This window comes from Gavialis gangeticus, unplaced genomic scaffold (genome assembly GCF_001723915.1).
Source record: "Gavialis gangeticus isolate Ggan-Ray unplaced genomic scaffold, GavGan_comp1, whole genome shotgun sequence".
Classification (NCBI taxonomy): Eukaryota; Metazoa; Chordata; order Crocodylia; family Gavialidae; genus Gavialis; species Gavialis gangeticus.
The window spans coordinates 81,131,788-81,156,132 of record NW_017729029.1 but is presented as its reverse complement, the minus strand read 5'-3'; the positions used below and the strand labels follow the sequence as shown (position 1 = coordinate 81,156,132).

General features: G+C 42.4%; 1 protein-coding gene across 5 annotated transcripts in view; it reads left to right on the top strand.

Annotated features, from left to right (window-relative positions):
• GPM6A (glycoprotein M6A) overlaps positions 1-24,345 on the top strand; it is a 494,838-nt gene that overhangs the window by 199,162 nt on the left and 271,331 nt on the right. For 2 of the 5 annotated variants that reach the window (XM_019521799.1, XM_019521798.1), the window contains exon 2: positions 11,254-11,295. The exons of 2 other annotated variants lie outside the window; for them this stretch is intronic. In XM_019521799.1, coding sequence (XP_019377344.1) covers positions 11,254-11,295 — 42 coding nt within the window. Of the gene's footprint in view, positions 1-11,250; positions 11,296-24,345 lie in introns of all 5 variants that reach the window. One more of the 5 variants, XM_019521797.1, reaches the window with a different exon arrangement.

Genomic DNA, 24,345 nt, shown 5'->3' with positions numbered 1-24,345 from the left:
GGTTGTTACCAATCTACACCTTTAATTATTACTGTTATTAAGTTGTAATATTGAATAAAATATGTTCAGGTGTAGTGCCCAAATATTCATAACAACAAAACAAAACAAGCTCCTCAGTCAAAGACAAGTTTACAAACTACTGTCTTAAAAGATAAACATATAAAGGATCAGAAGGAGCAACACTGCATATATGACAAGATATTTCAGAAGTACTGACCAGTATATCTAATTTTTAATTAAGGTAGTAGCTGCCAAGCATCTATTCAAATCAGACCCATAATCTGTCTCTCTTTTGATTTCTCTGTATCCATTTGTGCTTGTCTTTGATATGTAAATACTAGATTGGCATGCACAGGTGACAGGTTGGATTTTTGAGAACTTTGGAAAAACTGGGTCTCAATGTTGTTTGTCATACCACATGAAACGCAATCATTTTATGACTTGTAAATGTCTATAACCAAAAGAAAACAAATTACAAATTACACTAATTATGTGGTGGGCATTGTTTTTTGTTGCCTTTGTGCTGCCAGAAAAAAAGTATGGAGGCACAAACTGAAAACAAATAGATATCCATGCCCTTTTTCACACCACAAATTGGTTGTGACAAAAGGTAGTGATAATTTGTGCCACTTTATTGCACTAGAGTCTATTTGCTTTATGGCAGGAGAGCACAGGCAGCCTGGAGCTACATGTACTATCCAGCCACCCCAGGCAAGCACCCGCAGGGTTGAAGGGCTCATTCCTGCATGCCCTGGGAGGCCTGCCTGGGATCAGGCTCCTCAAGCCTCGGGAGTGCACCTCTGGAAGTGGGAAACCCTGACTTTCCCTCCTTTCAGAGATGTGCCCCAGATTTAACTGGGGTGCATCTCCGGAAGCAGGAAAAGTAGCAACCAAGATTAACCAGTGGGATAATGGGTGCTGTCTATTTGTCCAGTGAAGTGGTTCAGCTCTGCTGGGACAAATCCTGGCATAGCTGATCCACTTCTGTTGGCAAAGTCTATTTATAGCCATAGTGTCACTTTAATAATTATTTAAATAAAAATAAGGACACAGTTCACGTAGTGTAGTATACCATTCTGCAGCCCCTAAAACCATCAAACATAAAATAAAGGTACCTGAGCATTCAACCATCAAAGGAGAATTCTAAAGAGGAAGAAAATCCTCTTTGCCAAGTAAATAGTATAGTTTGCCTTCATTTCATATCTATAAAGTAATTACATTCAGTAACTTCTCATTCTGTTCTGGAGTTTTCATTTGGGCTATGTACAGACAGTCAAAGAGCCTGAGGCTGAATTGATTCAGTCTTTGCAGGTTAATCTAAGCTGCAGAAATTGAATCAATAAGCAAATGAACATACATTCACTTTGGATTCATGAAATGCAGCCACTTGCCTGCAGTGGCTCAAGCCTGAGGATGCTAGAGCATGCCTGCTGGCCACTGCCAAAGGGAAGAGAGCCCTCCAAGACTTCTCCCCTATCCCCCACTGGAACTGAGTGGGCATGGCCAGACTGCAGCCCAGCTCTGCCTGGGCTAGGGGTAGAGTGGGGGGAGGTAGTGCTACTGAATTGCTAAAAGGTTGAACAAGAGTAGTTCTTTCTCTGAAAAACTATAAACTTAAAAACTATAAACACAGCCTGGGCTGTATGTTTGCTTACTCTTCCTGCGGCCCCTGAGGTCTCTGGGATTTGCAGTCCACAATCACAGCAGCAGGACTCTCAGAGTTCAATCACTTCCTCTTCCTGCTTCAGGTGCCTCTGGGGTTTGTAGTCCACAGTTTCAGCTAGCACTAAGTTTTAGCATGGCAGGGAAGATCTGTAATTGGGGGAAGGTGAATTTAACCCCCCTCCCTGGCCCCAGACCCCAGCTGAGGTTGCCTGGTGGGGCTACTGAGCCAGCCCTCACTGCCCCAGGTAGGGAGCAGAGAGCAGGGCTGGCCCTGCTCCCTGGAGCGAGCGAGCGAGCGAGCGAGCAGAGCAGGCCAGGCGAGGCCAGGGCTGAAAAGCATGCTGGGGGGCTCTGATTTAACTTAAACCAGGAAGGGGGCTGGGACAGAAGTTTCATAAACCAGTTTGACCTAAATCAGTTAAGTCTGATACTACATACAGTCAGGTTTATCTTAAACCAGTTTCAGCCATTTTGAAACTGGTGTATGTGCACTGAACTTCTGTTCTGTTACAAGTTTAAACCATTTTCTGATCACTTTAAACCAGTTTATATGTAACTTCTGTACATAGCCCTTGTGAAGTTTATAGAAACATTTATTCTTTTCTCTTGATAAAATCTATCCTTTTCTCTTTTCCACTCATTAAAACCCTGGTTTATGCCTTAGTTGTATATAACTTGTGTTTCACCTTATTGGCTTTCCTACGTCTTGTCCCTCTCCAGAATAAAATACTACTCAGTTTCCTCTCTTACTTATCTGTCCATATCTTCCTACTTCATCATTTCCTTTACCATGATTTCCCTGTCCTAAATTTGCATTGCTTACGTTAATTAGCAACACTTTTTTCATTCTAAATTTATTTTCTCATTTCTCTCTGGGCCTCCAACTGCTACTTATGTCCCTAAACTTTCCTGGCTGTTGCTTTTGATTCTTTTTATCTTATTTCTGGTCCTTTTTCATGTTTGCTCCCCTGCTTTACACATGGGACAGCCTTCTGCACTGTGTTCTTTCAAAATCAATTTAAGATTCAACTTTTCTGAAAAACATGTAGGGAGCAAGACAGCTCACTCTCCCTGTTTCTGCTATTTAGTTTTGTTATATGTTCTACCAAATTGTATTTTTAGCCTGTAAAATCTTTGCAGATTGAGACTTGTATTTACTGAGCTTATTCAGGACCGTTCTAGATCTTTATAAACAAAAATAATAGAAACCTATTTACTTATCCATAAAATGTGAAAGTGTTCCCTGTGGTTATAGAGAAAGTGTCAAATAGAATTGGCAATATCACCAAGGAGGCCTGGCTGTTAGTTCTGGTTTTTATCAGCTTCCTCTTTGCTGGCAAAAGTGATACTAATTATTGAAGAGCACATGGTGCTCTTTATCCACCCTTCCCACAATAATCATTGATGTCAGTGTGATTTACACATGAATAGTAAAGGCTGTATATGAATCTGTTACACATTGATAAAATTAGACATAAACATACCTGCAAAGCTTTTGAAATTAATAGCCAAGACTCTTTGTAGTAGTAGGCCTAAAAACCGCTTATGTTTCTATCAACGCAGTTGATGGGCATTTATGCACATACTTTTCTGTCCTGTGATATGCTGAAGATCCCTCGCTTTGGAGCAGACTCTCTGCCATGAGCTGAGGCAAACTGTGCTGCACCACGTGCAGTTGTAAAAGTGGCGAAGTGCAGATCAGCATGCAGAAAATGGCAGTGGTGCACCTTTGAACTAAAGCACCTCTGATGTGTTTTAGTTCAAAAGCCCACTACTGCCACCATTTTGTCAGCTCTGACATGCATTTTGCCCTTTATACAACCACAAGCATTGCAGCACTGCCTGCTTTTCAAAGCGCCTGGCACTGTGGTGCTTGCATGCCTAATAATGCTCTTATTGCTTTAAATTTTGCAATGTTTTGCACTGTTTTGGCGCAGCCCAGACCATCAAAATGAAACTGAAATGTTGATGCAGGTTTGGGGAATGAGTTCTAGTTTATTATAATACTATTCAAACATTTGAAACTAATCCAAAAAGCCTATGTATCATTATGGCTAATGGAAGTTTTGCCAGCGTAAGAAGAGGAGTGCAGAATCAGTTGAATGAGGTGTAAAGGCTGCAAAATGAAGTGTTAGGCACAGTTCCTGCCTTCCTTCAATAGCTCTGCTGGTATTTGGAAGCTGCCAAGGCTTACCAAGGTTTTTACCTTAATCTATGATAACTTTATGAAATCATGCTGTAGTAAAAGTACTGGCATAATTATAGTATAATGGTGAGCAGGCCTTTTAGGTCAGCTGTGTTTTTGCTAATGGTATACACTAGATTCTCCCCCATCCCCCATCTGGCACAGTCATTAAATATTGAAGACAGGGGAAGCTGTTGTGGGCATTTGGAGTATTTTCTTGGCTTTATATGTGTTTGGATGTAGGGATTTTTTTTTCCACCTTGAACTGCTGTGCTTCAACTGTGCCATCTGTGTCATTGGTGTTTCCAGCATATCATATTATCACCAGGCATGCTCTCTTCAAAAAGCTGAAAGCTTGTATCATATTATGTATCTATTAACTGCCTCATTACTGTTAGATTCCTGTTCAAGCACCTTTCTCTTTCTTGCATATCATTTGAATGTGAAAAATAAATTTGAAGACTATATTTAAAACACTAAATGGCTTATTTTTAATTATACGAATATAAAAATTGCCGAAACAGGCCACCTATGCCTGCCACAGGGAAACAGGAATCATATGCGCATACTTAGCAAATTATCTTTCATAATGTAAGTCTGTCCCCATTATCTTTTCAGATTTATTTCCCATATATCTAAACATTTCAGTGGATTATAATTTTTACAATTATCTTTTTAATATAGGCTTGACTACATTTGATTCAGGAATGTAACAGTTTCGAGCAACTAAATTTTGCAATATTTTCTGGTATTTCATTATTTTGTATCTTGTTTCTTTGCTTCCTCATAATTCCTGATCATTTTTGAGTAGCAACAAGCTCTTGAAGCTTAGAAGAGAGACCATTTACTTTGTTTTGTAAGACTGAGAGCACTGCCAGTCAGGAATAACCCATCCTAAGCTATTCCTGTGTTCAAATTCTTAGTCAAGGCAATGGAGTGCCATGTTGATACAAAATTAAATTGTTCTGTTTTATTTCTAAACAGATAATTTTACTAGGCTGCTTGCAGTCCTTCAGACACCACAGCATATCCTAAATATAACAGGCAATATTAGTCATTATTATGAATTATTGAGGTTGTTCTTGTGTATTTTGTTTTTTAAGAAAATAGTAACCTTCAGTGTGATACACTATATCTAAGAATGTCCTTATAAAGTGTGATGAGTAATCATTTGGTTGGTGCTAGAATGGAAAACAGAGCTTATTAAAATAGAAGTTAGTTATAAATCCTATAAATCTTGCATATCCAGTAAAATTTAGTAAAGTAAAAAATATAGTACATTTGCAAGAAATGTGTGATGGAATATACCTCCTCTTCATAAATATAGAGTCAGTATATTGTAGATCTTCCAGGTCATATTGGATCTGTGCAATATTGTCAGCATATTAAAACAATTTATACATTTTATATTTTAATGATGGTACAGAGGTAGCGGGTAATATATTTTCTTTTTTTCTGTACACAACTGATTTTAGTGTTGTTTATATTTTCCTGACTATAACAGCTTGGTTTTTGGTAACTTTATGGTGGTTGTTTCCAAAGAATATACTCTCTTTGTAAAGAAAAAGTTAACATGAATCTTTTTCCCAAAAGTGTGAATGATTTTGTGTGTGCTGGGGTGGAACAGCATTTGTTCTGCCAGTGTCACAGCATTTATTTTAATCTCTGAATTAATTTTCTTTGGTTGCTAGGCAATTTTTACTTTATAGTTTTATTAGAAAGTGACTAATTCAAGTTGATTTTTAGTTCTGAATCCTCAATTGTTTCCTTTAACCTTGACATGATTAGAAATGTACTCTAGCATGGTATGATGATTGAAAACAATGTTTATGTTAATGGGTAATTTTATGAAGACTGATAATAAAATGCCTAAGTGGTGGGGGCCTTGTCCTGTACTCCTTCTGAATCCCAAGCTTTCACTGAATTCAGTGGAAAAGTAAGGTATTTGGGAAATGCAAGGTGGAGCCTTTTTTTAGGTAACTTTTCAATGTCTAATATGTTGGGATTGTGAGTGAGCAGTTTTTGTTCTGAACCAGAATCAGAGAGTCCATTTTGAATCCAGTCATGATCACTTAATTATCTTGGTTATTCAGATTTTAAATGCATTCACCAGATTTGTCCCATCTTTCAAACAGGCATATGACCATACAAATTAGTGACAACTATAATAATAAAAAATATTACAGTATTTTACAGTGATGATATAGCTCACTACGATTTGATATTATGGAATATTAGTACATTCTTGCAGAGGCAAGGAGAACACCGAGAGTCTCTAAAATCACAATACAATCAAATCTAATAGAAGGTTGAGCTAGTGGTTGAAAACAACTTTATTGCTCTTTTTTCCCTCAACCTTTATTGTTTGTCAGGGGTTAAGAAGGAATGCTGTGGATAATGCTTAGATTCTTGACTAGAAGAGACAGTGGAGAAGATGGGGTGGGATTTGTGCTGTTAACCATAGCTCTTCTTCCTACTGGACTTCTCAGTTAACTAAATATAGTTTTTCTGGCTTTGTCTCTAGTCTGTGCTTCTGAGCTGTTGTGAGCTACAGCAGTCTGGAAATAAGTGAAAAATATTTTAGCTGGCATTTGTATATAAGAGAAATGCTTTGTAGGTGTACTGTGATAATGCCTTCTCTTTTTTGGTTCTTGTGGTCTTGAGGTTAGATGTAATCCATAGCTTTGCACATTGATCAAGTCAGTCCCTAATATCACAGAGCATCTTCCTAGATGTTGATGATTTTTCCCCATGTGGGAGGCGAACAGTTTGAAGCAGAGACATATGCTGGAGTGGTGACCATCTTTTTGGCTGAGTTCAGTGGTGACAGAACTCAGTTGCTCAGGTCTTAATGAATGATTAGGTGTTAGTAAGAATCAAGCAATTTTATTTGTTTTTGTCCAGCTACAAAATCATTATAAGTATTAAAAAGAGGGAAGAGAACAAGGAATGCTGTACACTTTAATCATTATGTATTAAGTCTGGGCAACCTTTGAACTCTCTGGGTATGCAGAAACATGCATCGACATTTGGTTCCCCAGGGAGAAGTAGCAGCAATGCACCTTGCTCCATGGTGCATGGCAGGTTGCCCTGGGTGGGGTAGGGGAGGCTGGGGCCAGCACTGTGCTGGCCCCAGCAGCCTTACCTGGAGTCCTGGGGGTCTCCTGGGGCTGCACCCACAGTGATTCTGTCATGCAAAGCCTGGCTGGCAGCCTCAGCACAGCTCTGGGTGGCCCAGCTCTGCTTTCAAGAAATGAATGCTGCCTGAGTGTGCACTGAGCCAGTTTTTATCCTGCAATATAATTTTTTCCTGCAGGATATCCAAGGGGCAAAAAAACCCATGGGAAAAAAAACCTGGCATAGTGCACAGCTGGGAAGTGCACCTTTGCAGTGTGGAGAGCACCAGGCTGTGTGGTATGTGGCGCTGTGAACATGTTTGCAGCGCCCCGTACTGCATCACTGTGATCCTGCACCAGCTATAATCCTCATATTTGTTCAGCAGGCACTTTAATAAGCAACCTTACAGGGAGCGTAGTAAGCATGAACACTGTTTTCTAGTGATATACAGTATTTTCATAATAATAATAAAAAAAAGGGGGTGATCAATATTTGATCATTGGAGCTAAGTACAGAGGTTGAAAAAGCCTGAGGTGGAATTGATTCAATCTTTGCAGGTTTTTCTAAACTGCATAGATTGAACCAAAAACTAACTAAACTGACATTCAGAGTTTGGGTGGCCAAGATAGAAGCCTGTCCTAGCCCAGGCCAGGAGCCCAGTGGGTACTCACATGCACCAACTCTCATGGCAACACTGCCTAAAGCTGCTGAACCCATCCCAGCAGCAGTCCAGGCCTGATTGCTTGCTGGACACGTGCCCCCACCTGCTGTTAGCAGCAGGGAGGGGAGAGCCAGCAGATGATCGTTCTCCAGACCTGCCCCCTCGACACCCCCTGGCCCAGACTAGTGGGCTGGGCTGAGCTGGGATCAGCTCACCCCCTCCCCAGCTGCCTGCCTCTGAAAGGTAGGGGAAGGAACACATCCTCCAGCTGGGGTCTGCCCAGTGTGGGAGAGAAGCCACCACTGGGGAACTTTTCCCCCACCACAGCCTAGAGGGCTAGGCTGGGAATGGCTCAACCTATTCTCCCCCCAGCCATCCGAGAAGCAAGGGGGCAGAACACACCTCGTGGCCTGGCACCAGCCCCCAGCTGAGGTCTGCTTGGTGCTGAGCATAAAAGCCCCCACCAGGAAGGCTGGGGAGGAGGTGGGCCTGAGTTTTTCTCAGGGTGAAAAGCCCTTCCCTGGGCCTTTCCCCCCATGCCAGGCAGACTGGCTTGGGTGGGGCCAGTACCAGGCTGGGGGGTGTGTTGCCTTCCTGCCTCCCCCTGATTCTTTGAGGTGGACAGCTGGGGAAGGGGTGGTGCTGAGCTCCCCAGTAGGGGCTTTCTCCTGCTCTAGGCAGACCCCAGCTGTGGCCCAATGCTGTTTATGTCCACTGAACTTCTGTTGTTGTACAGATTTTAAACCAGTTCAGATCACTTATGTCAGTTTATGTGTAACTTCTGTCCCTAGCCCTCAGGCTAGGGACAGAAGTTACACGTAAATTGGTATAAGTGATCGGAAACTGGTTCAAATCTGTAACACAGCAGAAGTTCAGTGGACATAAACCATTTTTAAAATGGCCAAAACTGATTTAAGATAAACTTGGATGGATGTCATATAAAATTTAATTGATTTAGGCTAAATCAGCTTATTGCATTTCTGTCTCAGATCACCTCCAGATTCAAGTCAATTCACAGTCTCCTAGCATCCCAGGATGATTCATAGATGCTAGGGTTGGAAGGGACCTCAATGGATCATTGAGTCTGAACCCCTGCCAGTGGCAGGAAAAAGTACTGGGGTCACGTGACCCCAGCCAGGGGTTTGTCCAGTCTTTTCTTGAAGACCCCCCAGGTAGGGGAGAGCACCACCTCCCTTGGAAGCCTGTTGCAGATTCTGGCAACCGTAACCATAAAGTTATTTTTGATGTCCAACCTAAATCTACACTCTATCAGCTTGTGGACATTGTTTCTGGTTATTCCAAGGGGTGCTCTGGTAAACTGAGAGTCTCGTATTCCCTCCTGCTCCCCACCCCCAGTGAATTTGTATACTGCCACAAGATCCCCCCTCAGCCTTTTCTTGTGGAGGCTGAAAAAGTCCAGGTCTCTCAGCCGTTCCTCATAAGGCCTTCCCGGCAGGCCTCTAACCATACGAGCGGCCCTCCTCTGGATCCTCTCAAGGTTGTCCACATCCTTCTTGAATTGTGGTGCCCAGAACTGGGCACATTACTCCAGCCTGTGGCCTGACCAGTGCTGCATAGAAGGGTAGCATCACCTCCCTGGACCTGTCCACGAAGTGCCTACTAATGCATGACAATGTGTGGTTAGCTCTGCTAATTACTTCGTCACATTGACAACTCACATTTATCTTGGAGTCAACAACCATTATGAGATCTCTTTCTGCCTCTGTGCTGCTGAGAAGGTCATCCCCCAGCCTATAGGTGCTAGTGATTCCCTCTCCCTAGGTGCAGCACTTTGCACTTGCCCTTGTTGAATTGCATCCTATTGTTCTCTGCCCACTTCTCTCCAGGTCCACCTGGATTCAGTTTCTTTCCATCAGTGTGTTTGCTTCACCTGATAGTTTGGTGTCATCTGTGAGTCTGGGCAGGGTGCTTTCCGTGTCCTCATCCAGGTTGCTGATGCAGATATTGAACAGCACCTGCCCAAGGACTAAGGCTTGGGGACCCCACTGCCCACATCTTTTGAGGATGCTTTGCATCTCCTCATAAATCCTCCCTCAGAGGGTGGGTGGGCTAGCTTTGACTCAAGCTTTCTGCTCCAGCTGGGTAGGGAGATGTGCTTTAGAGCTCCCAGGCTTCTGGCCTGGGCCACTGAAGGCACGTGGCTGTATTTCTGGAATCAAAAGTTAATGTCCACTTGTTGATTGGTTCAGTCTGTGCATTTTAGACTAACTTGTGAAGATTGAATCGATTCAGCCTTGGGCTTTTGACTGTCTGTACTTAGCTTGAGAGTCTTGTTGACCCCCTGTTGTATACAGAAGTGAGATATGCAGCCAGCACTCTTAAGGTTTACTTACAGTAGCAGGGGGTTTCCCAAATCATTTTCTTCTCATCACACCTCACATTAAGTTATGTCTGCTTTATTGCTTAATCATGACCTCTGGTGATGGCTGCTGTGATGGTGGTTTATCATTTTTAGCACACTGTGACACTGGATTATAAATCCCATGATGCAGAAGTGTAAAGATTTTATATTGCAGTATAGGCAAAAGAGTACTGAGTTAGTGAATGCTTGCTTTTGCCTTCATACTGTGCCCTATGGCCTACGTTGCTTATTAAGGAAAATGAGTTCCATGTGATGCTCCAAAAATCCAAGCCACCAAGTAGTTGTTCTTCAGCCAATAGAAAACAAATGAAACAGCCCCCGTATCTCCCAAGAGACTACCTGATGAGTTCCAAGAGAATGCAGGATTGATGTATACATATTCTGACCCTTTTCCTAACTTGGGAATTCTCCTATTACAAAAAAGTGAAAAAGAGAAAAAATAGTTTTGTGACTCTTCCATAGTAAGTAGTAATAATCACAAATTTGTTGTAAAATAATGATGCTGTTTTTTTCATTGTGGACTTTTTCCTGTACAGATATGCCCTGTTTTAGCTTTGTGATTGATCAAACTGAATTTGCAGAAAGTCAGTATCTGATTCACACACTAAATTGGTAGAGTCAAGATCAGTTCTCAGCCATGCTACAGATTTCCTTTGGGAAAGTGACTTGAGTTCCTGTCATACTCAGTCACCAATGTACTTTCATAAAACTCCCTGCTAACATTTCTGTGCCTCAGTTGCTCATCTTTTAAATATAATATGATTCCTCATGTCTTCCCATCTTTTAGTGTCTTGTGTGTTGTCTATCCTTAGAGTAGGGGACGGCCTCTCACTATGTTTGTATAGTGCCTAGCAAATTGGGATGCTGGTGAAGCCTCTCAGTGATACTATGATTTAGGAAAATATTTATTGGATGTATTGGTGGTCCATAAAACTTGCAGCCATTAGTACACAGTCTTCCTTAACAGAGGGTATGGTGAAAGATTATTGGGGTGTCATACATTCAATACAACTTTTTGGTTTGGACAGTCCCTTTTAGTGGTTGCTCACTAACTGTTAAGCAAAAATGAGAACAACAAGGATATTTAACAGTGTTGTGCATGTGGTACACCTGCTGTTAAAAAAGAAGGGTGGTAGACATTTGATTTTTGGTAGTTGTATAACGCAAGTTAATGTTATGTTGCACGTCTGGCATCCCAGTATGGAAAAGTACCTATAATATATCTTTTCTTTACTTCAGCAGAGCAAACATCACGGTTTCAAGCACTTCTTAGTGAGAGTACAGGTAATACTTGAAAAATTCTATCATCAATATTATATGGTAATTAACGTATTAGGAAATGTGTGTTTTGTTTTTTTTTAAAGTGTCCAGGAGCATTGAGTGATTTGCCCCCCCTACCCCGCCAAGTTATTAGCCTTTTGCTAAAAATATGTGTTTCCTTTAGATGAATGCCCGTTTTCTGTTAGTATGATCATCACTAAAATTTCAACTACTGTAGTGGCTAGGAAGTCTATTCTGTACTTTGCAGCTAGAAAGAGATATTTCAGATGAACAACACCTATCTGTTAATTAAACCTGAGGGGACTTTGGCAGACCTGTTTCATAAAACATGCCCATAGCCAGATCAGTGCTGGAAATGCGTAATTATTAAAGGGAAGGATTTGGTGCAGTTGTATAGCCCTATTCCCACACAGGGATCTGATGAGCATTTGGAGATAAATACAAACATTTCCCTGACAGTAAAAATTTTGCCTGTGGTACATATGCCACATTATTGATGGACTGCTTGAGTAGAGAACAGGATACAGGCAATTCAGAAGAGAAATCGGGTCACATTGATTTTATTTCAGTGATTGGCATTAGACATAGCATTGCCACTTCTTCATGCTTATTGGAGAGGTTATTCCAGGATAAAAGAAAATCTGGAGTACATTAGAAAACTCTATGACCTGTCTTGCATGTCTGACTTCACTCAAAACTAAACCCTTAGGTCATGTACATGCAAACATCTTCAGTGACTTCAGTGGGAGTTCAGCCATGATTTGAGGGCAGTATCTGACCTCTAACTGTCACCCAGCTTAGTTTGGGATCATTTTTCTGGGATATTGGAATGTAACAAAACTGGCATGTTTAGAATTCATGTAGCATCATGCATTGCTTGAGAGAGCCCCTCATTGTCTCCTCATTGAAGCTAGTCTAAGTCACCAACCAATAAGAATATTGACAGAGCTGAATCAGTCCTCTCTCAATCTAAATGCTTACACTAAAGGGTGATTTTCCAGTGCCTCTGGTTGATTAATGAATTTTGCCTAACAAGTGTGAATTTTTTAATGAAGTTTTCAGCCTCATATTCTAATCAGGTTTATTGACAAAAGAGCTAAAAGAAGCAAGAATAAGGATATTCCTGGCTTAGGAGGGAATCATTACTCTGGTTTGTAATCCCTCAGAAAACCTGGAATCAAGGAAATCTGAGGTCTGTAAAGGTTGTCACCATCCTCCATAATCTTCTACAAAAATGGATGAGTCAGAACAGATCTATCTGCATTTAAGAGAACAGACACTTTCCAAAGTCTGGTTCTCTGAGCAGAAGCCTTTTTTCTGTGCTTCTCTTGGCATGAATACATGGCATAGTGTTCTCACAAGAAGTGCAGATGAATGGGCTGAATGTTTTAGTGAGCTTGAGCAGCTATAGATCTGGTTCACAGATGGAACCCAAAGCACCATCAAAACTTCCAGAATTTCAGCAACCTCTGTTCTCTTAAATGTGAAATTATTCTTTGTCCACAGCTCTGCACAACCCTATGTGATTCTGACTCATCTTATCAGTAATGTGAACATTCACAAGGAGAAGATTAAACAAGTTATTGTCCAGTCCAGTTATTGTCCAGTCTGTTTCAATGAGCGTTACAATATGGGGACATATTATACAGATAAGCAAGCCTTCCGTTGTCCTCAGTATGGCCAAGGATACATTTCAAAATTTCTTCTTGCTACTGACCATGAGATGTGGCATGAATTTGCCACTGGCACTCTAGCTGTCCTTCCTCTTGTTTCTTCTTTCACAAGCTTTAAATATACAGTACTGACAAATAAAGGAACCAAGGAAGAGAGCACTTGGGGCCACTCTTTTGATGGTTATGGACCCGATTATTTGAACGTATCATCATTATTACTGTAACTGTTGGGAAAGCAGTATGTTCTGAGGGGGCTGTGTAAATCTCATAAGTTCCATTAAAATCTTATAGTCGGTGATCAAAACAGGTTCCTGGCTTCAGAGAAATAAAGAATATCTCAGCCTCAAATGGTAGGAGGCAAGGATCAGATTGTGACAAAGGAGTAACCTTTCCCACCTCTTACACCATCCCAAGTATTAGGCCCAGGCTAGCCAGCTGTACATGTAAAGCCAGACTGCGCCTGTGGGGTTTCTCTGGTTGTCATCATTTGAATGAGCCCAGTGGACTTCTCAGCAAAAGAGGTGTGAAAGCTACTGAACATTTTCAGCTGCGGCAATTTCAGGATCACTGCCAGGAGGAATCTGAGAAAGCCCAGCTGGGTTTTTGTGATACGTCCTTTACATAATATTAGCCAGTCGTCTCTCACACCCAGGAACAATAACTTCTAGACACACTGCATTTGATTCATTGTTACAACAGGTAGCACAACCTTTATATTGAGAATTCTTGTTGTTTCTTTATTTTGAGTCTCAAGTTTATTTGAAGGCTCCTACAGTTGTGTGATGACATAAGAAGAATGTCTTCTGTTATCATTTTATCTAAGTAATTATCTAAGCCTCTGTGGCTGGAGAATAAAGCTTGAAAATATTGAACCCTTAAGCCTTGAAAACTGAAAGCATTTTCATGCTTAAGATCTCAAGTGTGTTCCTGTTTTCATGCATTTTAAGGTCTTACCTGTTATCAGTGAATATTTGGGGTTGGTGCACTGTAGGTTACGTGAATGCTAAGGAAGCATTTGTGGTGTATCCGACTTGCATTTCCTCTGTTCCAGCTGCACTGGAATGAAAAGCATTTGGAAAAAGTGGGGTTCTCCCCCTTTTGTTACTATATACAGGACTTGGGCTATTATTTTTGGGTGGGGGGTTCACTCTGCTTTGATCCTGCTGTTGGTCCTCTTCAAATGACTCCCTCTGATTTCAATGAGTTTGACTGTGCCCCGTGAGTGTCAGGTTCTGGGCAATTGAAAAGCATGCCAGTGATTCTGTTGACTTTATTGGCAGGAGAGTCAAGACCGTTTACAAGCTGAATTGTTGAAATGTTATGAATGTTATAATAAAGAATGCCCCAGCATCATACCCGGTGTCATGTAAGGTAGAGAAGACTGGTGAGGTAGCTTTTGCCAACCAAATATAATAACAACAGTGTAGGATCTCTGGAGAATACTAGTAAAAACACTAAATAATGAGCCTCGCTAATGCACTGACCTGTGCATCACATTCCTTGGGGGGGCATGGTTTGCAGGTTGTGTATGCGCTTATGAGTATCTGTCCTGCTGGCTAGTATGAATACCATGATGAGCAGAAAGCACTTGCCAGGGATGCATTTCCATCCAGTGATATAGCTACGTAGCTTTATTTTTGAGTCTGGCTGTGAGAAATTCTGGCATTGTTAGCAGGAGCCTTTGCAGCAGGTTGCAGCTAGTAGCGTCTGTTCAGCTTCCTCAATCAGTCGTGGCAAGATTCAGCTCTTCAGATTTACTACTTGTTACATTTTTAGCTGTCGTATGACCACCTCATATGCTTAATCATTTCCCAGTCCCTGGGGGTGTGTTTATATGCTTGCATGGAGATGCAAACAAAAAAAAGTCAAATATGAAAACACTGAATTGTAATAAAACTTGGCACATTCATATGTGCACATACACTAGGCATAACATTTCCTGGAAGCCTGCCTTCAGAGTTAGCAATAATGGCAGGAGACTCTTAACCCAGTCATTTTCAGGGCAAGACATAAAAGTCAGTTCACTAATAAGGACCAGGCCTGTTGCAATTTGGCATGTCACCAGTTATGATAGAAACAGCTAAGGATGTTCTTGCAGTGCCTCCAGGTACATTTATTAAATGAAAACAAGGTAAGAAAATATAACAGCCAGGAGTGTGTTCCCGATGGTGTTCTCCAGCTCATGAAAGCTCGAGTGAAATGGCTGCACAGTACTTTGCAGATTAATACTTTTATTGAGGCCACCTTAGTAAGCTCTCCACAGTACACACAATGCTCTCCAGAACAGTGAAAAATATAGCCAATATAGTAATAGGTTGCTTTCATTTCCAAAGATTAATATATTCATGCAGGCTCTAGAGGCTTGCTATAATATAGATGAGACTAGAAGAGGACATGATAAATGTCACTGAAAAAATTCAGCAATAATATGTTAGAAATCTGTTATACATTATGCATGATTTTATTGAAATCTGCATGTAATCACTGTGCTATAGTTCATGCTGCCTCTAGTATTTGAGCTATCCCCTTCATTCTTGTTCTAAAACCAAACACCCTTTCCTTATTTCATCACTCCTAGAGACCCATATCTTCAGCAAGGAACATAAGTGAATCTTACAAAAACATGTACATATGTGTATATAAAATGTGTGTGTTTGTGTGTAAAATGCAGTAAAATAAGCTGACCTCTAAACAGTTATGAAAACATGGTTGCTCAGTAACTTCCCAAAATACAACTGAAAATACAATACATGATAACAGATATTGCATTGTAAAGGTATGGCATTGTAAAATACATTTAGGAATGTAGGAAGATATTTTTCCAAACTTCTACAAATGGCAAGAAATTTTCTGATCAAAAAGGAACACAGCTATTTTATAGAACATTAAGAGAAGGAAAAAAAAGCTTCACCGCACAATGGGCTGTAAAATGTAGATGACTGAACATGTGGATGACTAGAGCACAGTTGTCTGGCATTCTTCTGTATGTACTTATATGTATAATATAATATATGTGCATGTTGAGAGAGAGGGAGGCAATATTAGTCTGTGTGGGATGGCATACAGTTTTTATTTGAGTTTGAGATGGTTCCATTAGTCACAATTAGTGAAACCACTGGGGTGTGCAGATCATTCTAAAGGAATATCAGTAAGATTGTAGAACACTTTAATTATTTTGTATATGCTACTAAAACTATATTTAATTGACAATTTAGGGAATTTTCAGGCTTTTTCTTTTGTACAATGTGAAGCAAAGCTTATAACAGTAAATTAGTTAGCGTAAGTCCTATGGAAGTAAAATAGGAATGAAATAAACATTCCAAAGAAATAGCTTTTTAAAAACACAATGGAGTTTAACGGGGAATAAATTCTTTCCATAAGTTTTTGGACTATCCTTCATAATTCTATAGGATATATATAAGATGTACTGAAGGATGGTCTGGAAATGGACGCTTCTGGAATTTGTATCACTAGAAAAGGGAATATTCTGCCATTTCAAGAAGGTTTGGTTCTAGTTCTACAGGATCTCAGGAAGTTGAACTTTAATGTCATAGTATTTTTTATAGTTAGAAAACTTTTTGATGTTTTAAAAGACTTAAGTTTTCTTTGAAGCCCTGCACAATTTGATTTATGAATCATTTGGCAAGACCTCAGGGAGGTGTAATTTTGGGGAAGGGGTACATCTGGGAGGGGAGGAGTATTTCTCTGGCAGGTTGATTTAATTAAGGGCCTTGTTACACCCTGCCCCCCCTTCACACCCCCCCTGCCTGCTCCTCCCCTGCTTATATGTGGCTGCTTGTGCTGTCTGCCCCAGGGGAGCTGGCAAGGAAGGGTTAACCTGTCTTCTTAGCTGCCACTGCTAAGCTGCTGCTCTTCTCCGGGCTGAGCCCACCCACGGACCAGCAGCTGTGGCAGCGGCAGTCAGGCAGGCAGGTCAGCCCTTCTCTGCCTGCTCCCCCAGGACAGACAGACCAGGCAGCCACATGTAAATCGGGTGGAGAGGTGGGGGGCAGTGAGCTTGGATCTAGGACACTAGGGGGCAATGGGCTTGATCCAGGCCAGTGGGGGAGGGGGAGGTGGGGGGAGGGGTTTACACTGAGGGCATTTTTACACATGCAAGCGCCGCACACCAGGTGCTTTTCAAGGTGCCTGGTGCTGAGTCACTTCCAGTTGTATAAGTGGCAAAATGTGCATCAGCACTGAGAAAATGGTGGCGGTGCACTTTTGAACTAAACCACATAGCTATTTTAGTTCAAAAGCACACTGCCACCATTTTCTGCATGCAGATGTGCATTTCGCCTCTTCTACAACTGCATGTGGTGCAGTGCAGTTTACATGAGCTTGCATGCAGAGTAGACTAAATTAATGGAGTCTTCTCCATAGTGGTGGATCTCTGGCACATCACACGACAAAAAGATATGCGTATAAATGCACTAAGGTGTAGCCTAGATTGTAACCTTAATGTGACATGAGCTGGGTAAAACAGTTCAGAGATAATTCTGCCCTAGAATGGTATAACTTTGAGCTCCATAATCAGTGCTGAAAGGTAGTTACAGGTACTAATGTGCAGACAATCCAGGTGTTAAAAGCTCCAGGAGCTGCCCAAAATTACTGTGCAACAATGCCCTATGAAAAATGTGGCAAGTGAATGAGGTCAGAGGACATGGATTAGTGGGAAGAGAGCAAGTGCAGTGGTCTGAGGACCTCAAAAAATGAATGTGGGCTGCAATTTATCATATATATATGTTTATTCATAATCATTCATTTTCCCCATTTACTTGATTATTGTTAGAACTGCATGTTGAATGTATTTTAATTAAACAAACACCTCTGCCCTAAAATAAATGCAGTGTGTACACCTGAAGTGGCTCATTAGCTCCTACCGTCCCATCCACAAAAGCAACCAAGTCTAAGCATGGCAGTGTAGCTTTTGATTATGGGTAGGGTGAAGGGAACAGAGGAAACCTGTGTTCAGAACACAGTAGAAATAATTCTTGGCACAGGTAGGGGTAGTGTGATTTGCCTTCCTCAGATATGAGGTAAGAGAGGACAGTATCTGGACTTGGACATCCATAATGGCTTTGCAGGTGGGATAAGATAAACCCTTCTTGGGCAGGATTGTGGGGAGGCCAAAGAGTATCCTGGGGGGGAGCACCAAATTGGTGTTGTGGAGGAGAGAAGACAGAGCCTGTTACTGCAAGGGTGCAGTGGCTGGAATTACGGCTGGGAAGAAGGGGGTGAGGAAGTATTTGGTCAGTTTGCCCTTGTGGGGAGCAAGACCATTAAATTAAAGCTGGTAAAAGATGACAGGAGCCTGGCAGTAAAGCAAGACACTGACATCTCATTCTAATCTACCCTTTTTACCTCTGAGTTGGAGGTGTTGGGGATTCACTGTACTTGGTTATGGGGAATTTCAAACAATAATTTGGACCTTTTTTGGTTCCACACAGCAGGGAGGGACTGAAGTTCGCTAAGCCCAGAGGCTGCCTTCTAGGGCATTTTAATAACGAAGAAGCTGCCGAAATGTAGGGGTGGCTGTAGACGTGCGAGGACACTGCTCCAATGTGCTGTAATTACAACGTGCCAGAGAAGACTCAGTTAATTGAGTTTGCTGGAGCATGCTAATTAGAGCGTTCTAGCAGCCTCTGTGTCTTGTGTATTCAGTGTCCCCATGCTTCAAAATGGTGGTGGGGCGCTTTAACTAAAGCTTGTCACATGAGCTTTAGTTAAAGCACCCCCATTGCCATTTTGAAGTGCAGGGCACTGAATATATGAGATGCTGCAGGAGTTGTAATTAGAGTGACTGTCAAAGCTGCTTTAATTAAGATGTCCCCCACCCCCAGAGCACAGGTAAAGATGTCCCTAGAAGTCTCTGTTTCTTTGTGTAGGATATTTCTTCCCTGTTCCCACAACTCTGGGACTTCAGTTACTCACCAGTTTCATATCCTACCAGAAATGGCCTGTCAGAGTTGTATATAATGCATTCCTGTTTCTAGGCTTCTCATCCAAGGGAGGGACACAGGGGATGTCAAGATCTCCAGGGCAAGAACTGAATTAGTGTTTGTGGTTTGTTCAATGCTTTGTATGTTGTTGATTAATAAGTAAAATATTTGCTAGGTACCTTGGCTTTAAATATATAGGTACACTATAGTATTTTTAAAAGAAATACTTTTCTGACTGACATTGATGCATTTGCTTCTGTATGTTTATTTTAGTGCCATCAATATGTTATATTGTATCCTTATATATCCAGAGGTGTCCTTTAAAAAAAAAAAAAAAAAAGTAACTGCCATTTGCTGCTTTAGCAACTGCATCCGTTTTGCAGAGCAGATTGGATTCTGTTGGTACTGAATGACAATCTAGGCACCCTATAAATAATGCTGCCTGCGGCTCACTGCTTTTTCTTTTCTCTCTCCCTTTTTTAATACGAGGGGTTGTTTTGTTTTTTTTAAGTAAAATATTCATTTACTTATGTCACTATGAACTAAAGTTGGGTTTGTGTTGCAGGACAACGTGTCATGGTCCCTGGACTGTATTTGTTTGTATTACCTGTTCTAGCAGCATGGCTAGAGCATGTTTAGATGAACAGAGGTGTCTGGTGTTCCTCATTGACTAAAAGTGGATTGGGAAGGAGGTGGAGGGGAGGCATGAGCTCACTACAGTCCAGTGCACTAGTCAGAAGAGTTAGTCTGGCATGAGGAGCAAAGTGAAACCTGAATCAAGCCTGCAGTGAGTAATTTCCATTTGAGATTAAGGGAAAGAATAGTCTTTCTCTCTCTCTCTCTCTCTCTCCCCCTCGCATTATAAAATAACTGAGCAGATGTTTGGTATATGCAGTGTTTCCAGCTCTGGTGTTTTTATTGGGAGTCTCATGATACTTGGCATCTTTCCTGAAGTGCCAAATGCTGGAATCATGATATTACACAAGAAGTTTCAGCTTTTTTTATTTTCTCTAGCATTCATGGATGAATAGAAAAGCTTGAAGATATAGAAAGTATCAGAAAAGCTAAAGAATAAGGTGGCAAATAAAAATAATTGATTTTTTAAAATTGTAATAAATAAACTTGCTATCCTAAAATCAGTATAATCATTTTGAAATGAGGGGGAATGACTTGTGATCATTTTCAATGCCTGAAGTTTGCAGTATTCAGTGTAGCCTTACATGCAATGGTTTCATCAGCCATGAGGAAAGGGAGCTCTTCGTTCCTTATGGTTACTGCCATAGGCTCATGCCAGACTTCTCTGTCTCTCAGCTGTTTCTGTTAGTGGGGTTTCTTCACTTCCTAGAAGCAGACGATGTGAGAGGCTCTAAACACAGACACTCAGTAGCCTTACCTCTAGAGGAGCTAGATGGGGGTCAGTTGGGTCTGGGAGAGGGTCGTGGAATACTATGTCTGGGAGAGGGTCATAGGATGCTATGGCCTGTGATTTGAGGTGTGGGTGGTTAGGCATCTGAGTAGTGAGGTATCAAATCTGGCTGCTGAGACAGGAGAAGGGCATATATATATGTGTTGTGTGGATGGGGAGGTGAGAAGAAAGAACTGGTGGTTGTTGAGACTGCTTCAGCAGGAGGAGCCTCAGCTGCTCAGTGCAGGAGGATGTGTGTGTCTGGAGTAGTTGGGGGGTCAGTAGGAAATGCCTGTTTCCATCTTTCTTGTTGCTTCACACACTTCCTCTGATCCCTGGCTGCCACCACATAGCCCAGCATCTAGGTGCCCAAAAGACACAACACTGCAGCCTCCAGAGCTGGGTGAAATTTCAGCAGTTGTCTCTAACAGATGCAGGATATGTGCTGGGAATGGGAATGGCACACCAGAAAGGGAAGGCAGAAAACACTACATCTGCTTCTAGCAGAGAAGGCTTAGTTTTTTGCTTTATCTTTGAACTCTTGGCCCAGCAGTAAGGATTAGTTGTCTTGTCATGCTGTGGAGGAATGTGTAGACTCATACTGTAACAATGTTACATGGCTTTGAGAGCAGCAGCTATTACATTTTGCCCAATGGCAGTAATGGCACTAGTGGGCTGGGTGGAGCACCAGGCTTGGGCATTGTATCCCACACCTGGGGGTGGGGAGGTGGGGCAGAGGGGGAACCAGAATCGCCTCCACCCACCTTGGGAATCTTTGCCACAGCCCTGCACTTCCCAGCTATAGGAACCAGGCAGCACAGCTCCTCACCGAGTAGTGTATCTCAGGGGTGATTGAAATGGTGCCCGCACCCTCCCCTCCTGCCTCCCCCACTGGGAATCTGCAATGGCAAACATGGTCCTGTGCACACCTGGGCAGGTAAAGTGAATAAATGGGGCAACAGGGGTGGTGGCTCCAGGAGCCACACCATGGGGCTGCTGAAGGTGCTGGCCAGTGAGCCTGTCCTCAGCAGCAGCAGGAGCCCAAGCCTGTGCAGCTACAGCAGCAGCCACAGCAGTAGCAGCTCCTGTCTGAGTGCAGATCAGGTGCTGGTAAGACCCTTTCTTCCTCTCCCTCCACCCCCACTCTCCAAAGGTCTGAATAATCCCCCTCCACGTGCTGAAGTACCTCATTATACCTTTGCCCAATGGTAAGGTTTTTTTTGGTGAGATCTTTTATTGGACCAAGTAAAATATCTTTTATTGGACCTGGAGGGAAGGGTGCAGGTGGGCAGGGAGCAGATACTGGAAGGAGGAACCTGTGCACTGCCACTGCTGTCCCCGGCTCAGCCTAGCAAACTGCACAGCTGCTCCCTAAAGCTTGCAGGTAGATCAGGGCAGGGCAGCTCTGGGACTCCTTTGTGCCTGCATCAAGCGGGGACAGCAATGGTGGAGTGGGATGGGTTCCTTCCAGTGTCTGCTCCTTCTCAGTGGGGAACACCAGGGGGCGGGGTGCGCAGGGAGCTGGTGTTGAAAGGAATCTGTATGGTGCAGCTCTGGTTGAGCCTGGCTCCCTGTGCAGTTGCTCCCTGCAGTGCCCAGCAGGAGAGGGGCAGGAGCAGCTGTGGAGTTCTACCCGTGTCCGGGTCAGCCAGGAAGAGTGGTGCAACACAAGTCTCCTCCCTACAAGCTCTGATTCCTGCCCACTGCCCTGGTGCCTCCCCAGAGTGGGGGCTCCCACCAGCCCTCACTCCCATTCTCCCATGGTTAAGGGGCAGTGTGCTACCTCCCCATTTAAGGAAGTCTAGATCCACCCATGCTTATAAGAACTGCGAGGTCTCAAATGGAGTGACTGTTCTGTGAAAAGTGTTCTCCCAGAAGTGATTGTGTACTACTGTCCTTTATCATTTTTCTGTGAGAGTTAATCCAAGGCTGTTTAGTGTTACCCACAGAGTTCTTGAGAGGGTAGTTAGTAAATTCATGAAATGCCTTTCAATAATGGGAATGTATTTAAGATGGCAGAGAATCCAGAACTACCTATAATATGGATGGTTGGTGGGTCAGGGGTAGGTTTCAGCAAGGGACTCTGACTTAAAATATAGTCCTTCTTTATTCCCTTAGCTAAGACTCCTTGTGAATTGTTGAGCAGGAAGAACCTACCTGCTGAAGAATAGCATTCTATCATTTCAGTCAGTGTTACCTAGCCTGTAGTTGGACTAGTGTGTATGGGCACCTACATGCAAGCGTGGAGGCCACTCTAACGCACAGGAATTCCAGCATGTTGGAGCAGACTCACTTAGTCGAGCAATTGCCATGCTCCAGAAACCTCCTGCATCTTGTGTATCAGCATCCCCACACTTAAAAATGGTGGCAGGAGGACTTGATCCAAAGCTCATTGAAAGAGCTTGAGTTCAAGCACCCCAAACCCTGGAGCACATGTAAAAGTGCCCTTTGTGTGCAAGGCTACTGTGCTTTATGTTGGCTTTCCTGCACATAACTCAATTTTTCATATTTCACATATGAACCTTACAGTTGTGGTAGAGGTATTCTCTATCCAGACATCACATGAATAAGATGAATACTCTTGGTTCAGAAGTTGTGACAGTGTACTTAGTTGCTAACTCTGTATGTAATAAAAGGGAGTCATTTTCAGTTTCTTCCTGATGATGGCTGTTATTATGGATGTGTTGAGAACAGACTTGGGTGTCCCCCTGAACCACATGTATATCCAAGATGTGCATTCTTGCTTGGGAATACCTGAAAATAAAGCATATATATGTAATTCTGGAATTAAGGGCCATCAGACTGACCTGCAGTGGTATTCCTGCCCTTTTTGCAGAACTCCCCAGTGGAAATCATGGCAGAAAACACATCCATAATGCAATAAATAAACAATACATACATTGATAGTTTTCTGGTAAAATGCTGCCATCCACATAGTGTAATTACATGGTCTCTGCACCAGTGATTCTCAACCAGGATGAAGTGGCACCCTGGGGTGCCTTTAAATCCTTTCAAGGGTGCTACAAAATGCTACACAATGTTAGCATTGTTCGGTGTGCAAACATGGTTCTCAAAGTAAACCCAGAAATTTCAAATAGGCATTCAGAGTGTTAAAAACATACTGAACGGTTCTGGTCTTTCTGAATTCTTTGCAATACAGGAATTGCTTTAATATTTTTCTGTTGTCAAAAAACAAGTGAAAAGTAAGAGCTGGCATGTTTCAAGGTGTGCCTTATACCAATAAAGGCATGCTTTTGAGTTTCGCAGAGTTGAGAACCACTGCTCTACACTTTCCAGGGATAAACAATAAAATAGTATGTTCCTTGATCAAATGAAAAATAGCTGGAAATGTATCGTAGACTAGCATTTTGCTATCCAAGTGTCTTCTCTTGAGGGTTTCAATACCATCTTACTCATATGGAAGGATGTGAAGATGATTTATCTATAGGAGCTTGGAGTTCACAGGGTCTGTATGCAGAGGTGGTACATTGAAATCTCCATGTCAATACAGCTTTAAAGATATACAACTGGATCTTTTCAAAGGCTTACCAGATGGACACATGCAGGTGAATTTTAACAGGCATGGCAAGGACAGCATCTTTGAGGCTGCTGACAGACAGTCAGTTAAAGGCACAATGGTATCTGGTCCATGATCCCAACAATTGCTTTTCCTGCAATGACATGTGTGTATGGCAGGCGGTGTAAAAGTGGTCTGGGGAATCAGATCTCAGTCATGCCATATTGCTGGTTCAGGGGCAGCCCAGGCTTCCCCTGCACCACCATGTGGTATTCCTGTGGCTGGGAGCGCTGGTCAACTGATTGGCTCTTCTAGCTGTGGAATTGAGGGCCATGGCTGGGGGTCCCGATCAGGTGATGGCTGTTCTCCAGCTGTGGGAGTGCATGGGCGCCAAGGGCCGAGGGTACTCCCACAGCTGAGAGCTCTTGTTAGCTGACAGGTTCCCTTCAGGGCTCCAGTGCTGACCACATGTTCGATGTATGGTGTGATAGGAACTAGCCACAAAGTTATATATAT